A 17689-nucleotide genomic window follows, 5' to 3' on the forward strand; every position below is an offset into this window, starting at 1 on the left:
GGTTCTGGAGGAGGGACTTCTGGAGAAGGGTAGGGCAGACAAGGGCCCAAGGAACCCGCAAAGGAAGCCCTCCGAGAGGAGAGTTTTCTCCACCAGGGCCCCAGCACAGACTGTCCCCCAATTTCCCGAGACAGAGACAGACCGACCGACCAAGTAGCCTGAATTCAGGAAGGTGACCAGCCAGAAGCGGGGCCCCACGGGGTCATTGCCCTCTCCACGAGGATTTTGGTTGGAACCAAGGGGCTTAACTAGGACAGAGCCTTGCGCCCGAAAGCAGAAGTGACAGGCTCCTAAGGAGGTTGCCAGGGGCTCAAAGAGGCGAAGGACTTGACTATTCCGGAGACAGGTCGCATTCCCGCCGGGTTTCAAGCTCACCGGGTCGCTGCTGCCAGCAGTTACCCCGCAGGTGTCAAGGCAGCAGGTGGCCGAACTTAGAACCACCCCTCCCCGAGGGGCCCGGTCGCTCGCCGCCGCTCGGCCGGCAGTGCAGCCCCAATTGGGAGAAGTCCGCAGGGGCGAGGGAGGGGGGACCCACCTCAGCCGTAGCGGGGCTGGGGGGAGCTCTGTTCTTGGCCCACCATCCCCCTGTATTTTGGCCTTATTTCCCCAACAGACCTGTCCACCCCTGAGTTGTCAGGCTAAATATTTTGGCTTGGCGGGAGGGGCGGAGAGAACCGAGAGGTCCCGGCAAACCAATCCGTTCGGTGTGGGGCGGGGAGGCGGGAGCTGGGCGCGGCCCCTGCGTGCCACCCAGGGAGATACCGCGGCAGCGCAGCCAGCTGGTGCTGGGGAGCCGAGCGCGCCCGGAGGGATCCGGGGAGACTGTCCCCGGCGAGTCCCGCGCTCCCCGGGGCCACCCCCCGCCCCCCGGGCTTCTGCTCCGCCCTCGGGGTTGACCGGCCTCTTGCGCTGCCTTTTGCTCCGCACCCTGTGTGACTTTCTTTCCCTGGAAGCCTCTCTGAGTCTCTTCCCGTTGCTGTCTGCATCTCTGTCCTCATCTCTCTGTCTCTGTTTTCACGCTGAGTCTCTGGCTCCAGCGGCCTGTCACCGTCTGTGTCTCTGTGGCTCTCATGACTTTTTTTCTGTCTCCTGCCATCTCTGTGTGGGATTCTTTGTCACTCTGCCCCTTCCCTTCCCCTTCCCTCTGAAGCTTGCATCTCTGTGTCCCTTCGGGCCTGTCAGGTCCTTCTCCTCCCCGGAGCCATCTGGAGAAGAGCCAGGACTGGGCACAAGGCAGGACTAAGACAATGGCAGTGGCCAGTCTGCGGCCATGGGTGGCCTGCCTGCTTGCGATCCTCCTCTCCTTGGGATTTAGCCTGGACACTCGCGAGGGTGAGTCCCCAGCACTGTCTCCTGGAGCCCCATCTCCCTTCCTGCAGACTGGGAGGCCAAACACTGAGCTTCCAGCCAGAACACATCTATTTACTTACTTCGACATGAAGACTGGGGTTAGGTCTCAGAAGGACTTCCCACCAGGAAGAGCATTTAGTTTCCCAGAGGTGGGCATTTTCCTCTCAGTTCCCTGGGAAATGAGAAGCACCCTGAAACAGGGATGAATAGATGTCCTCCATTCCTGCTTATGAAACAGTGATCCCAGTAAAGCCTGAATGAGAGTCAAAATGAGGGGATGAGTCTTAGAGGTCTTTTCTAGAGCCACTGGATGGGAAAGGGGCCAGGATGGGAAGGGGAGCTGAAAACTAGGCACCATTAAGTAACTGAACCCATTGTGCAGACAGGAAACTGAAGCTCAGAGAATTGAGAGATCAAGCTAGGCTGGGGTCCTGAGCTCCTGCCTCCAGGTCTGTCCCATGTCCCCCACTTTGAGGGCCCATCCGCTGGGGTAGGGAGCTTCTTTTAATTAGTCCCCAGGCTAAACACTTGCCATGTGTAGGGTTTTGGTGGTTGGGACCATGTAGACGAAGTGGCCCTCATGAGTGTGCTGGGGGCTTGGCAGGGAGAGGAAAAAGTGCTGAGGGTGGAAGATTCAAAGGCGGAAGGATGAAGAGATGTCCCTTTCCCCACACCCACCATTCCCTTCCAGACTGAGGAAACTCAGGAATCCAGTTCTCTGTGCCTGCCTGAGGGGTCCCGTGATGCCCTCAGACTGGGACTTCCAGGGGCAGAGCAGAGTCTCCCCTTCCTGCAGAGACAGAGGAGTGATGTGAGTGGGTTGGGGCAGGGGGTCCCCTGAAGAGTGCTAGTCACAGAGGCACTGCCTGCAAGGCATAGCCCCACCCCTGCACCCCTCCCCTCCTCCACCCCTCCCCTCCTCCACCCCTCCCCTCCTCCACTGCTGTGCCAGGACAGGGCATAGCAAATGCCAGCCAGGAGCACAGTTGTCAGGACAGGAGCACGGCCCTGGGGGCAGGGGGGCGGGGGAGGGCGGTGTTTGGTCAGGGGACCCAGATGTCCTGTTCCCAGTGCAGCTCTGCACACCACCATGTCCTGAAGGGAGGCAGGCAGGGGTTAACCTGTGAAGGTCGTAGATTTGTTTTTCCAAATGACTCCCATCAGGGGAGCCCTAGAGAGGCTGGGGCATGATGGGAAGTGGCATGTGGGCTCCTGAGAGAACCCCCCCATCTGCCTGCAGAGCCTGATTGGCCTTTGCCTGGAGGGACTAGAAGTGTTTTCTCATTCTCCCTGTCTGTGTGTGTGCATGTGTACCTGCATGTGCTCAGACACACACACATGCACACACACAGTTGCTGGGTAGAGCCAAGCACAGGGACCATTAATGACAACAGGGAGAAGGTGTGAAGTAAATCCCAGGGAGCCAGCCTAGCCTGGCCACCCCCTTTTCACCATCAGGGGATGGGCCTGGGTATGTATGATGGGTGCCTTGTTGCTTGAGGGCTGGGCAGGAAGGGAGGGAGTGGAGGCTGGAGAGGTTAGCAGGACTTGAATGGCAAGCTGAAGGATTCAGACCTGAATCTTCCCTAGTGGGGGACATGGAAGGTATCCTTGGAAGAAGTGAGCGCAGGGACCAGGTATCCAGCCCATTAGGAGAATGGTCCTACGTGCCTTGGGGAAAGAAAGATAAGGGGGGCTGGGGCCCTGCGATCCAGAGAAGCCAGACACACCCAGGTCCCCCAGGGAGGACTGGACTTGGGATCCAGATGTCCATCGATTCAACCCACAACCCCTGAGTGCCCAGTGGTTCCTGCCCTGAACTGGGCACCATGTGGGGATGCTGACTAACAAGGGTCCCACCCTTAGTAGCCTCCCTCCTTGGAGGGGGTGACAGACAGACAGAAAGCAATGTTGGGGCAATACCCCAGGTGTTCTGGTGTGGGTGCTGGACTAAGTGCAGCTGAGCCTGAAGTGATTAACTCAGAGGGCCAGGGAAGGTGGGGGCTTGACCTGAGGCTTTCAGGGCAAGAACTGAGGGTGTTGGCAGGACAAGGAACTCTTCTGAGGCTGGAGGTATTAGCGGGGCCCAGTTTATCAACACCCTGGAATGTCAGGCTGAGGAATTTAAACCTGAACTTTTGGCAATGGGAGCCACGGAATGTCCCTTCGAGAGTAAACAGTTGCAGGGACCAGGCATCTAGCTTTCTCAGGCCTGGGAGAGAAGTGGAGTGTCTGAAGCTCAGACTACTGCTGCCCAGTCACAGATTTCATTCATTCATTCCTTCATCAAATATTTATTGAGCACCAGTTTCATGCCAGGCACTATACCAGGCACCAAGGATACAGCAATGAATTACACAATGACCCCTGCCCTTCTGGAGCTTACAATAAACAAAATAAATAAGTAAATTGTATATTAGCCAGCGTTAAGCATTTGGAGAAAAATTAAGTAGGAAGGGGAGTGGGACTTTCCTGGTGGTGCAGTGGTTAAGAATCTGCCTGCCAATGCAGGGGACACGGGTTCGAGCCCTAGTCCGGGAGGATCCCACATGGCACAGAGCAACTAAGCCCGTGTGCCACAACTACTGAGCCTGCGCTCTAGAGCCCGCGAGCCACAACTATTGAGCCCACGTGACACAGCTCCTGAAGTCTGCGTGCCTAGAGCCCGTGCTCCACAACAAGAGAAGCCACCACAATGAGAAGCCCATGCACCGCCAGAAGAGAAGCCCCCGCTCACCACAACTAGAGAAAGCCCACGCAGCAGCAAAGACCCAACACAGCCAAAAATAAATAAATAAATTTACAAAAAAAAGTAGGAAGGGGAGTAGGGAGTGTTGCCCTATTAAATAGGATGGTCAGAGAAGTCCTCATTGAGAAGGTGACATCTGAGCAAAGACTTAAAAGAGGTGAGGGAGCCATTGAGAGGGAAGAGTGTTCTAGCCAGAGGGAACAGAAAGTGCAAAGACCCCAAGGCAGAAGCTTGGCTAGCTTGTTTGAGGAACAGCAACGTGGCCAGTGTGTCTGAAGAAGAGAGAGAAAGCGGGTGAAGTTGGAGCGTTGCAGGGGCGCTGTAGGCTGCGGTAAGGACTTTGGCTTTTCATCAGCGAGATGAAAGCCATTGGGGAGTTTTGAGCAGTGGAGGCACTCTGGCTCTAGAGTGGAGGATAGAAGAGAGAGGGGACAGGGTGGAGGTGAGGAGACTATTTAGGAAGCTATTGCTGTAAAGCCAGGAGAAGATGATGGTGAAGGCAGTGCAGGTGGCCCTGGATACATTTTAAAGGGAGAGCCCACAGAGTGTAGGGGTTAGACAGGAAAGGAATCATGGAGGCTTTAGTTTTGGAGTCTGACTGCAAGAATGAAGTTGCAATCAACTGAGAAGGGGACGTGAGTTTGGGAGGGAAGTTCAGAAGCTCACTTTTGCCCATGTTGGCTCATCTGGTGGGGATCCTCCAAGCTGCCAATGAGGCCTCTGAGGCCCGGGGAGGAGGTCACGCATGGGGTGCTTGGCCCAAACGGTACTGAGGGCTACCTGCACTTGTACCCACAGTGTGCCCCAGCCTGGACATCCGCTCAGAGGTGGCAGAGCTGCGTCGACTGGAAAACTGCAGCGTGGTGGAGGGCCACCTGCAGATCCTGCTCATGTTCACGGCCACCGGCGAGGACTTCCGTGGCCTCAGCTTCCCACGCCTCACTCAGGTCACCGACTACCTGCTGCTCTTCCGTGTCTATGGCCTGGAGAGCCTGCGTGACCTCTTCCCCAACCTAGCGGTCATCCGCGGTGCCCGCCTCTTCCTGGGCTACGCGCTGGTCATCTTCGAGATGCCGCACCTGCGGGACGTGGGGCTGCCAGCGCTGGGGGCCGTGCTGAGTGGGGCCGTGCGCGTGGAGAAGAACCAGGAGCTCTGCCACCTCTCCACCATTGACTGGGGCCTGCTGCAGCCTTCACCTGGCGCCAACCATATTGTGGGCAACAAGCTGGGCGAGGAGTGTGCCGACGTGTGCCCTGGCGTGCTGGGCGCCACTGGCGAGCCCTGTGCCAGGACCACCTTCAGCGGGCACACCGACTACAGGTGCTGGACCTCCAGCCACTGCCAGAGAGGTGGGCACTGGCACAGAACATGACTGGGGGCACAGAGGGGCAGGGGCAAATGGGGCTGGCTGGCCATAGATGGTATGGGTAAGTACTTTGCCGACACTATTTAGTTTAATCCTCACTCATCCTATGAGGGAGGTGCTGTTACTCTTCCAGTTTTGCAGATGAGGAAACTGAGGCTCAGAAAAGTTAAACGACTGATGTAGCATAAGGCAGTCAAGGGGTGGGCACAAGACAGCATCAGGTAGTTATGGAGAGACAGTAAAAGATAGGTATAAGTTGGACGTGGTGAGGAGGGGAAGGGTGGCATGAATGGGTACAAGTCAGCTGCACAAGAAGCAGTATGGGGCAGTGGACAAGAGCAAAGCCGACGGGCCTGTGTTTGAATCTCAGCTCTACTACTTACCAGCTATGTTTATTTAGCTAATCTGTGCCTCAGTTTCCTCATCTGTAAAACGATCACAGCATTGTGATGAAGAATGAGCTATTCTGTAAAACATTAGAGCAGTGCCTGGGCCATGTTAGCAGTTCTATGCTTCTGATAAAAATGGCCTCAGCGCAGGCTGGCAGTATTGAAATGGGAAGGTTGGGAGCTGGGTGGAAGGAGAAAGGAGGAGGTGACAGATGAATGACAGGGCAGGTGAGGACAAATAATGTGACGTGGTATCTTCTTTAGGAGGTAAGGTGCATGGAGGGGAAACAGAAGGAAAGAGTGGAGAAAAGGAGGAGTGGAATAAGGAGGGGATGGTTGGAGGAGGAAGTGAAAGTTATAGGGGAGGGAAAGAAGACCTTCAGAGACTGGAAGCAGATCTGGGGTCCCCAAGCTGGGGCTCTTTCCACGCAGCTCCTGGAGGTCAGCTCCCCTCACCCCAATGCCTCAGCGTGAGGGCAGAAGAGTAACCAGATCCCTGCTGTATCCACTGGGCCCCACCTCCCCAATATCTCCCTGTTGGCTGTAAACACAGCTGCTGCACGTCCTCTCTCTGTATAGTGTCAACACGCCCTGGCTGACCCTTGCCACACGCATCGCTCCCACAGACATCCAGATGCCACTGTGCAGAGTAGCCAGGCCCTTGGCACCCGGCCCCAAACCCATCCACATCTGCTTGGGACCACCTCCCACCCAGGGCAGAGCGCTGAAGAGGGAGGAAGTATGGGCAGGGGCATGGGTCAAATGACCAGGGACGGCCCCTCCTTCTACACACTCCCAGACCCACCTTGCCCTGGACCTCACTCCTCAGGAGAAGCTGACTTGTTCACCTTGGCCCCATGCCTGGCAACGATCTGGGCACTAGGCCTAGACAGGACAGCAGGCTGGGGAGCAGCAGCCCTGATAGACAAGGTCGCTGCTTGGTCCTGAGCTCTGACACCCCTGGCTAGGCACTGTGGGAGGTGAGGAGTCACAGAGAGGGGCCACGGTCCCTAGCTTCAAGAGCCCCCGTCTGCGGAAAACAGAGTCAGCAACCAGTGTCATCTGAGCTGGAGGGATTTGGGTGCAGACTAAGCGTGTTAGCCCAGGAGCAGGGGGTGGAGCTAGGACCAAGGAGGCGTGGGTAAGGTCTAATGCAGCACTCTGCCCACAGTGTGCCCCTGTCCCCGTGGGCTGGCCTGCACAGTTAGGGGTGAGTGCTGCCACACTGAATGCCTGGGAGGCTGCAGCCGGCCAGAAGACCCCCATGCCTGTGTCGCCTGCCGCCACCTCTACTTCCAGGGTGCCTGCCACAGGGCGTGCCCTCCAGGCACCTACCAGCATGAGTCCTGGCGCTGCGTCACGGCCGAGCACTGTGCCAGCCTGCGCTCTGTGCCTGGACGCGCCTCCACCTTTGGCATCCACCAGGGTAGTTGCCTGGCCCAGTGCCCTCCAGGCTTCACCCGTAATGACAGCAGGTGAGTGTCAGGTGGGCGGGGGGGGGGGGGCACCCTTGGAGCAGTGAGGAGGCCCACACTGGTCCAGGGCTCATGCCACATCCTCTGCTTGCCCCTACTAGCATATTCTGCCACAAATGCGAGGGGCTATGCCCCAAAGAGTGCAAGGTGGGCACCAAGACCATCGACTCTGTCCAGGCAGCACAGGATCTGGTGGGCTGCACCCACGTGGAAGGGAGCCTCATCCTCAATCTTCGGCAAGGCTGTTAGTGCCTTCCTCAGGACCATACCTCTCCTCCTGGCCACACCCTTCCTCCAGGCCACACCCCTTACAATGATCCAGCGAAACCCGCCATCCTGGGTCCCAGCCCTGAGGGCCCCCTTCCCTTGGCCCCCATTCAGCTCCCCCCTCCCAATGGAACCATCACTTTCCTTGCCCCTGCTCCAGCCCTGTCTTCCCCATTCCCAGATAACCTGGAGCTGGAGCTGCAGCGCAGCCTGGGACTGGTAGAGACCATCACTGGCTTCCTCAAAATCAAGCACTCCTTTGCCCTCGTGTCCCTAGGCTTTTTCAAGAACCTCAAACTAATCCGGGGGGACACCATGGTGGATGGGTAAGGAGTCAGAAATAGTTCCCTCTGTCTCATCTCCTCCCCAACACTCCCAAAACTGTGGTGAAGAGTATGGGAACCAGCTCTGCTACTTACTAGCTGTGTGACTCTGGGTAGGTTACTTAACTTCTCTGGTCCTCAACTTTCTCATCTGTGAAATGGGGTTACTATAACTCTACTTATTTCTTAGGGCTGTTGTGAATATTACTTAAGTTGTTATGTATAAAGCACTTAAAACAGAGCCTGAAACAAGGTATATATTACTACATAAAATGATAGTTACATATAACTCTATATGTATTGGCTATAACTGTCATCATCTGATCCTCTTAGCTGCAGAGCAAGACTGCCTGTGTTTGAAACCCATTCCTACTTTTACCAGTCGAGGCCTACCCTTAATGTAGCCAGGATTTTTCAAAATAATGTTTTAAATTACCATCCAGCCAAGTGGTTTCTCATGTACCCCCAGGGGTGCCCCCACTCCAGCTGGAGAGGCATAGCCCCAGGCTGAGTCCCACTCCTCCCTGTGTCCCCAAAGCCAGGACAGAGCCTGGCACGTAGCAGGTGCTCAATTAATGTGAGATGAGGGAAGGAGGGAGGCAGAAAAACAGTTGACCCCATTTCACTGATGAGGAAAACACAGAGTGTGGGTGACTTGCCGGACCTCACATTTCTGGTCAGTGGCACCGAGTGGGTGTGTACGAATGCCCCGTGTGTACTGGTGTGGGTGGGCTGCTGTGTGCCGCTCCTTCCCTGTGCCCCCAGTGCAGCCCCTTCAGGAAGAACCCATAAGACACCCCCTTCCTCACCCCTTGCCCCCACTGGCCGTGCAGAGCAAGGTTCCCTGGCCTCCCCCAGGAACTATACTCTGTACGTGCTGGACAACCAGAACCTGCAACAGCTGGGCTCCTGGGTGGCTGAGGGGCTCACCATTCCCGTGGGCAAGATATACTTCGCCTTCAACCCACGCCTCTGCTTGGAACACATCTACCGCTTGGAGGAGGTGACTGGCACGAAGGGACGGCAAAACAAGGCAGAGATCAATCCCCGCACCAACGGAGACCGAGCTGCCTGTGAGGCCCAATACCCCAACCCCTGGCACCCTGGCAGTGAGAGATGTGACCCCAAGGAACACCCAGACGCACACACACGCTGACTTTCACACACACTGAAATACACCAGACATGCTCCCGGGTGGAAGGGGACAATGTGATAATTTCTCTTCAGAGGCCACGTTGGGGGTGGGATGCTGCGGCGTCAGGGTGGGGGTTGGGAGTAGGCGGCTCAAGCAGGTGCTCTCAACACGGTCAAGAGCAAGTGTTCGCCCTTCACCCTGAACAGGCCAGACACGCACCCTGCGCTTCGTGTCCAACGTGACGGAGGCCGACCGTATCTTGCTGCGCTGGGAGCGCTTCGAGCCGCTGGAGGCTCGCGACCTACTCAGCTTCATCGTGTACTACAAGGAGTCGTGAGTGGCGGGGGCGGGGCCAGAGTGGGTGGGGCTAGAGCGGGGGCGGGGCCAGAGCAGGCCGGGGTCAGAGCCCGACCACGTCAATTTGTTCACGACCGCAGGCAGGTGAGGGCAGAGCCCCCGGGGGGCTGTGGAGAGCCAGCAAGCCAGGACCCCAGAGTCGTTCTCCTTCGTAGGGCCCACGTCTGGCTCTCTCCTCTCACCTTCTTCATCCCTTCGTGCCTCAGTTTCACCTTAACCAGTGATGAGGAGAGGACAATCAGGATTTCTGAAAGCCCAGGAGAGGCGCCCTGCTGGGAAGGCCTGGATAATTAAACTTCACTTCACTAGGCTGATGTTTTGTACCGACCACATGCTCCTGCCCCAGCAGCGGTTTGGGAAGTACCCACTAATTTGGTCAGTTTTATGCATATCCTTGCCAGCATTTCATTAAAGCCTGAGGAAGGGAGGGAGCAGGGACAACCAAGGACCAGCTGCTCTTTTCTTTGGAGAGAATGTACTGACCATAGCAGGATGGATAGTGGTTAGACCACAGGAAGAACTTCTCCAAAAGCATGGCTAGGGATCAAAAATAGAACTCTTTAGAGGAGAGAGATGGATTTGGGAAGGCAAGCTGGGAGAGCAGGAGTGAGGAGTACTAACCCTCTGTGGTAGATAGAAGATGGGAGCCACCTGGTTTGGAATCATTTCCTGTGAATTAAAATGGAGAGATCTTAGTTGCCCACTAGCACAGGGCCTGGCCTGGGAGGAAGGGAGAAAAACTAACGGTGGGAGGCCTGCTCACAGGGCCAAGGCTCTCCCAGGCCTCAGTGGAAGATGAAGGACTCTAGCACGAGGAGCTGGAGAGTTTGTTAAATACAGATTCCTGGGCCCCGCTCCCACAGATTCTGATTCCATTAGTCCTGGGCAGGGCCCATAAATCTGCATTTCTAACAAGCTTCAGCATTCAGGTAATGCTGAATCTTCTGGGCCATGGACCGCACGTTAAGGAATGCTAACATGGACTGCAGTGTAAAGCCCCGGCCTCCCACCCCTACCCACTGGTTGTACAGCTCACATTCTGCAGGACTATACACCACTGCCTTTGGACTCAAAGGGCAAAGAATCTTCGAGGTCTTTCAGGAAACTCCCCTAGCATCTGCCTTGCAGTGTGGCTATGGCTGTGCTCCCTTAGAGATATACTGGGGATCCTGGCTCAATTCCAGCTCTGAGCAGACCCACTCAGTGAGTGTGTCATGTCCACAAGGCACCTGCCCCAAAGGGCAGACCCACACCTGCTTCTGAATGCCCTCATACTGGAAGAAGCATGACTATGACAGTCTTGGAGTGATTCAGAGAGGAGGGGGATGCTAGAAACTGGGGTTGGGGCTGAGCTGCCCCTCATCTCTAGGGATGGGGTGTTCAGCCCATTCCAGAATGCCACAGAGCATGTAGGTCCAGATGCATGTGGGGCCCAGAGCTGGAACCTACTGGACGTGGAACTGCCCCTAAGCCGCACCCAGGAGCCAGGTGTGACCCTAGCCCCGCTGAAGCCCTGGACACAGTACGCAGTGTTCGTGCGGGCCATCACGCTGACCACTGAAGAGGACAGCCCCCACCAAGGAGCCCAAAGCCCCATCATCTACCTCCGAACCTTACCTGCAGGTAGGCTGAAGCCTTTGAAGGGGGTTGGGAGCTAAATGCCTGGGTCCTAGTGAGAATGGGGGAACCCAAGCACCAGAAATAGAGAAGCTGGGTCACTGAACACCGGGCCTATAGAGGCTGGGAGGCTGGACCTCAGAGAGAAGGGCCCATACCCAGACAGTATTTGAAAGGGGGATCTGCAGCCCCTCAGTTGTACCCTACTCACACCCCCAGCACCCACAGTGCCCCAGGACGTCATCTCCACGTCCAATTCCTCCTCCCACCTGCTGGTGCGCTGGAAGCCACCGACCCAGCGCAACGGAAACATCACCTACTACCTGGTGCTGTGGCAACGCCTGGCAGAGGACAGCGACCTCTACCTCAATGACTACTGCCACCGCGGTGCGCAAGGAGGAGGCGCGGACCGGAGGGGTTGGGGTGTCGGGCCGCGGGCGCTGCCAGTCTAACTCTTCCCTTCGCCGCCGCCGCACCAGGCTTGCGGCTGCCCACCAGCAACAACGAGCCCCGCTTCGACCGCGAAGACGGGGAGCTCGAGGCCGACAGGGAGCCTGGCTGCTGCCCTTGCCAGCACCCACCTCCTGGGCAGGTCCTGCCACCGCTGGAGGCACAGGAGGCCTCCTTCCAGAAGAAGTTTGAAAACTTTCTACACAACGCCATCACCATCCCCAAGTGCGTCTCGGCACGAGAGAGCCGGGAGGCCAGGGTGCTGATGAGCGGGGTCTACGGGGCGGGGCGGGGGGGAGGGGGCGGGGCCTGGGTTGTGGGTGGGGTTGGGAGGCGGTCCGCCGTTGCAGAGGGCACTGGGGCGCCTTCCAGGCGGGCCTGACAGGGCCCACCCCCCCGATCCCCCGGTCTCCCCAGATCCCCTTGGAAGGTGACGTCCATCAATAAGAGCCCTCAAAGGTGAGCGGGGGCGGAGCAGGGGCCGAGAGGCGTGGCTCCCGGGACCGGGGCCTGGCTCTGACTCGCGCCCTCCCTAGGGACTCAGGGAGGCACCGCCGGGCAGCCGGGGCTCTCCGGCTTGGGGGGAACAGCTCGGATTTCGAGATCCAGGAGGACAAAGTGCCCCGGGAGCGAGCGGTGCTGAAGGGCCTGCGCCACTTCACAGAGTACCGGATCGACATCCATGCCTGCAACCACGCGGCGCACACTGTGGGCTGCAGCGCTGCCACCTTCGTCTTTGCACGTACCATGCCCCACAGTAGGTGACCCTCCCCAGCTCTACCCCGCCCACACACCGACCCCAAGGACCCTAACCAATTAGTGCTCCAACCAGCCAGTTTGACCTCCCGCCAACCTCAGGGCCGCAGTTTGCTCAACCTTTCCAGTCCCCATAATCCCAGCGTTTCCTCAAACCTCCCAGTTTAGCGCCCTTGGGTTTGAACATGAAGATGAGAGGAAATACTTGTGGCCGGGCTGCCTGATGCCCTCTCCCGCAGGAGAGGCTGATGGCATCCCAGGGAAGGTGGCCTGGGAGGCAGCCAGTAAGAGCAGTGTTCTCCTACGCTGGCTTGAGCCACCAGACCCCAACGGACTCATTCTCAAGTACGAAATCAAGTACCGCCGCTTGGGAGAGGTAGGTACCCCAGGAGACACCCTAACCTAGCCCCAGTTTGTGCCTCCATCCTCTTCCCAGCCAGTTCTTCTGTGTTGCCCTCAGGAGGCCACAGTGCTGTGTGTATCCCGCCTGCGATACGCCAAGTTTGGGGGCGTCCACCTGGCCCTGCTGCCTCCTGGAAACTACTCGGCCAGAGTTCGGGCAACCTCACTGGCTGGCAATGGCTCCTGGACAGACGGTGTCGCTTTTTACATCCCTGGCCCAGGTGTGCAGAGCCGCTGTCCCAGACGTGTACTCCCAAACAGCCCCCACCTGGGTCCCCAGCCACATCTCCCATTGTGGAAACCACAGGCCCCTCCACCCTCTCCCTCCCCCATCCTCACCACCCACTGTGGAAAGAGAAGTGTCCTCTACCCTCTGACTTCTCCACCTTTTTTTATTATTATTGTTTTTTGCTTTTTTTCTGACTTCTCCATCTTTGACCCAAACCTCTGCCACCTTCTGGCCACCAGAGGAGGAAGACTCCGGGGGGCTGCACGTCCTTCTCACTGTCACCCCCGTGGGCCTCATGCTGCTCAGCATTCTTGCTGCCCTCGGTTTCTTCTACAGCAAGAAGAGGTGATGACGAGTCCCATATTGGTTCCCAACCCCCTTCTTCCCTGAGCCCTCATCGTAAGGTCAGTGCAATCAGAGGGTAGCAGATGAGACAGCAGAAAGGAATTCCTTAGAAGCAGTAACTCTTCCCCTGGGGGCGGCATGGAGGAAAGAGACATACCTTTCAGTTAGGGGGACCAACTTGTCCACGTTTGCCTGGGACTTTCCTGATTTTGGTAGTGAAAGTCCCAAATCCTGGGAAACCCCTCAGTCTGGGCATACTGGGTCTGTTGGTCACCATACTCTTAGCCTGAGAACTAATGAAACTGGTCCTATCATAGCAGGGGGAGAAGCAGGAGACCTCAGGATGTGTCCTGGGATCCTGGGATTCTTGATGTCAGATCCCCCTAGGGCTGGATATGAGAGGGAACTGAGGGCAGGACTTTGATTAGCTGGGTTCTGAGGACTAGCTGAGCAGGCAGCAGCTTCTCTACTTCTGTCCTCCCTTTTCCCAGCCTGTCAGATCCCAGATCCCAGGACTAGGACCAAGACTAGCTTGGAAAGTGCTTGGTGTTCCCCAGGGGTCACCCTGATCAGAGCTAGGGGTTATGATCAGTAACTTCCTTCCTCCTTGTAATGTCCCTCTTCCTTGTCCTCTGACATTGCTTCTTCCTTCCCGAGGACCCTTCCAGCCTGACCCTCTCACCTCCCATTGCAGAAACAGCACGCTGTATACCTCTGTGAATCCGGAGTACTTCAGTGCCTCGCATAGTAGGTCTGGGGGTGGCTGGACGGGTGGTGTGAGAAAGGGAGACAGGAGGGGAGAAGAGGCAGACTTCCAGACCATCTTGGAGAAGGCAGCCTTGGGACCCGAGCCCTTCAGAAGAGAAGAGAAGTGGGTGGAGGTGTGGCAGAGAGCAGTACCCTCTCCTGGTGACTCCCACTTCCTCTCAGTGTACATCCCTGATGAGTGGGAGGTGCCTCGGGAGCAGATCTCCATAATCCGGGAACTGGGCCAGGGCTCTTTTGGGATGGTATACGAGGGGCTGGCACAAGGACTTGAGGTTGGAGAGGAGCTCACGCCCGTGGCCCTGAAGACGGTGAATGAGCTGGCCAGCCCACGAGAACGCATTGAGTTCCTCAAGGAAGCCTCTGTCATGAAGGCATTCAAGTGTCACCATGTGGTAAGGGAGGGTCAAGGGCATTGTCAGGGTCAAAATTAGGGTGAAGTTCATGTGGTAAGAGGGCAAAGATCAGAGATGATTTCAGGGCACCGTCAAGTTCAGGGTTGGGCCTGTGGTTAGGATCCTAATTGGGGTAAAGCTCATGGCTGGGGTTAGAGTCAAAACAGGGTCATCATAGGGCCATGGTAGGATCACGGCTAGGGCTGAAATCAGTCCTGGTGGAAGTCAACACTGAGTGTTCACATCATTATTAAGATCATGGTCAGAGTTGGTTCAATCATGAAGATTGGGATGATAGATCGATTAAGGTCATGGGTTAGCGTCAGGGTCATTGTTAGGTCAAGATTAGGGTTATGGTCATGGTTGGGGTTAGGAGGGTTGGTGTCTGGGTCAGCTGTGAGAGCAGAACAAGGTTTTGGCCGGGGAGATCAAGGGAGCTGGGTAGACCTGCAACCAGGCTCTTTATCCATCCCAGGTACGTCTCCTGGGTGTGGTGTCTCAGGGCCAGCCAACTCTGGTCATCATGGAGTTAATGACCCGGGGGGACCTCAAGAGCCATCTTCGATCTTTGCGGCCTGAGGCAGAGGTAGGGACCAGGAAGATCCTGGGTGAGGGGCTGGGGAGTTAGAGAGGACTTGGGCACAGTTGTAGGGGTAATCACTGGGCAGGAGTCCAGCCTCAAGTTCCTACTTCACTAGCCCCCTCTCTTGGCTCTAGAACAACCCTGGGCTCCCTCGGCCGGCACTGGGAGATATGATCCAGATGGCTGGTGAGATCGCGGACGGCATGGCCTACCTCGCTGCCAACAAGTTTGTGCACCGAGACCTGGCGGCCCGCAACTGCATGGTGTCCCAGGACTTCACCGTCAAGATCGGGGGTACAGAGGGGGCCAGGCGGGTGGGGGCAGCCTGGGGAGAGTGACTCCCCCTAAGCGAGGCTTGAGGAGACCCAGGCCTGTCCCACAGCTCTGTCCCTGATAGCCCCCCACCCTGGATCTCAGTCTCCTCATCCGAGGGCAGCAGGATTTGGATGGGATGAGCTCTGAGGTCCTTTGAACCCTCACATTCCAGGATTCTGGGAGGCGGAGAGGGTTGGGAGAGGTATTCCTGGGGCAGGAGCTGGTGAATGGCTCTGCTGCCCCACACCCCGTCTACCCTCACTTTCCAGACTTCGGGATGACTCGAGATGTGTATGAGACAGACTATTACCGCAAGGGCGGGAAGGGGCTGCTGCCTGTGCGCTGGATGGCCCCTGAGTCCCTCAAAGATGGAATCTTCACCACCCACTCGGATGTCTGGTGGGGCCTGGCTGGAGCAGAGGGCTCAGGGGGTGTGGAGGCAGGGCCTTGGGAGAGGCCTGGGTGCACTCCTTAGGGTGCGCTGAGCTGCATTAAGGGTGCTGGGCTCAGGCCCTCCTCCGCGTCCTCCAGGTCATTTGGCGTGGTGCTCTGGGAGATTGTGACCCTGGCTGAACAACCCTACCAGGGCCTATCCAATGAGCAGGTGCTCAAGTTCGTCATGGATGGCGGGGTCCTAGAGGAGCTGGAGAGCTGTCCTGTTCAGCTGTGAGTCACCCCAGTCTGCCCTGCCTATACCTGTCCCACCCCCGTGAGTCTGGCCCACCTCCTCTGATGCTTTTACTTGCACTGATCCCCAGCTCTGAGCCCTCCAACTCAACATCCCCACTACAACCCCCATTTACTCCCCTGTGACCCTCTCAGACATAATCCCCCATGACCCCCCCCTACAATCACACTGATTGACCCTCTCAGTGCAGGAGGCAGGACGTGTGCACCCCTCTGACACTGCCCCCCACCTCCACCAGGCAGGAGCTGATGCACCGCTGCTGGCAGCAGAACCCGCGCCTGCGCCCAACTTTTACCCACATCCTGGACAGCATACAGGAAGAGCTGCGGCCCTCATTCCGCCTCCTTTCCTTCTATTACAGCCCAGAGTGCCGGGGGGCCCGGGCCTCGCTGCTGCCCACAGATGCAGAGCCCGACTCCCCGCCAACCCCTAAAGGGGCTTCCTCAGACTTCAGCCCCCAAAATGGGGGTCCAGGGCACTGAGGGGCACCCCATTCCCTGGCTGGTTGGCCTCCCATGGGCAGAGAGGAAGGGACCTGACCTTTGCAGCCGTGAGATGCTGAGACAGGGCAGGGGGTGGCCGAGGGGGACACAGAGAGCAGGAGTAGGACAGATCGGGGGTGACGGGGAGAGCAGAGCAGAGTCATGGCAGGACAGATTTTCTCAGGAATCTGATCCTCCATGAGGAAGTAATCAAGGCCACAACAGAAGTGGAGGTTAGACCCAGGACAAGACATCCTGCCCTCTGAGTGAGAGAGCCTACTCAGACTAGGAAGAGAGGCCTGCCCGCCCCAGAGGCAGCGTCTGGGGAACCCCACCCTCGGCTTTGGAGCTCCTGTGGGCATCTGGGGCCATCAGCGCGTTTGAAACCAGATGAGCAACCAGAATCGGGGCTGGAACCCCCTCTGTCTGTGTTTGAGAGGCTGGGTTTGGGCATCCACGTGACTGCTCCTCTCACCTCCTCCCCTCTGCCCCGTTCCGCAGGGGTTGTGAGGAGAACCCAGGGACCCGGGCAAGTGGGTTCCCAGCCTGGCCTGGAGGCCTGCCCTCACCCCCCTTCCTCTCCTTTGCCATAACCCAAAGACCCCAAGCTTGGTGCTCCCCCTTCCTCTTCTCCAGGGCGTTCCCTTGGGGCAGATTCACCCCTTCTCCCAGTCCTTTCCCCCTCAATCCCCCTCCTACCCTTGGATTATTAAGGCTTTAATAGCCTTGCTTCCTCCCTGCCCTCACTTCTGCCCCCCACCCCTGCCTCTCATGGGAAGACTGGAGAAGGCACAATAAAGGCCGAGGTCTGTTTATACCCTCGTCCTGGGCAGCCCATTATCTCTCCATCTATATGGTGTTAACACTGGATGAACTTCCTCCCTCCCTCCTTGGGGACTTGAGGTGGTGACCCTGAGGCAGTGATATAGGATAAATACACTGCTGTCAAACACCACCTCCATGAGGACTGAGCAGCCAGGGTTGCCATGGCAGTGAAGCAGGACCATCCTGCTATTATCTGCGGCTCAGGTGGCCAGAAGTGGTTGAGCCCGGCAGGGGAACCTTCGTATCCGGCCTCCCAGCCTCACCAACCCGTCCCCTACACCTCATCCCTCCGTATTTCCACTGGGCAGACATGTCCTGGGGTATCACAGGACAGACTTGAAGTGGGCAGAACTTGGGGTGGGGGAGGGGTACTGATGACATCACCAGTCCGTGCTGGATGCCCCCCAGGCAAGGCAGGGGACACA

General features: G+C 57.4%; 1 protein-coding gene across 1 annotated transcript; it reads left to right on the plus strand.

The window, feature by feature from the left end:
- Positions 1-1247: 1247 nt before the first annotated feature.
- INSRR (insulin receptor related receptor) lies at positions 1248-16439 on the plus strand (the record flags this gene model as incomplete). The annotated part of the gene is made up of 22 exons (XM_082833206.1): positions 1248-1332; positions 4898-5449; positions 7027-7330; positions 7432-7574; positions 7779-7923; positions 8779-8993; positions 9262-9388; positions 10797-11035; positions 11249-11416; positions 11509-11704; positions 11897-11938; positions 12016-12236; positions 12475-12611; positions 12696-12858; positions 13106-13211; positions 13906-13958; positions 14142-14371; positions 14847-14957; positions 15089-15248; positions 15539-15668; positions 15801-15935; positions 16196-16439. 22 exons carry the CDS (start codon positions 1248-1250, stop codon positions 16437-16439), a joined length of 3906 nt encoding a protein of 1301 aa, XP_082689332.1.
- Positions 16440-17689: the final 1250 nt, after the last annotated feature.

The sequence above is a fragment of the Leucopleurus acutus genome (assembly GCF_964270905.1).
Source record: "Leucopleurus acutus genome assembly, chromosome: 2".
In the NCBI taxonomy this organism is placed as follows: domain Eukaryota; kingdom Metazoa; phylum Chordata; class Mammalia; order Artiodactyla; family Delphinidae; genus Leucopleurus; species Leucopleurus acutus.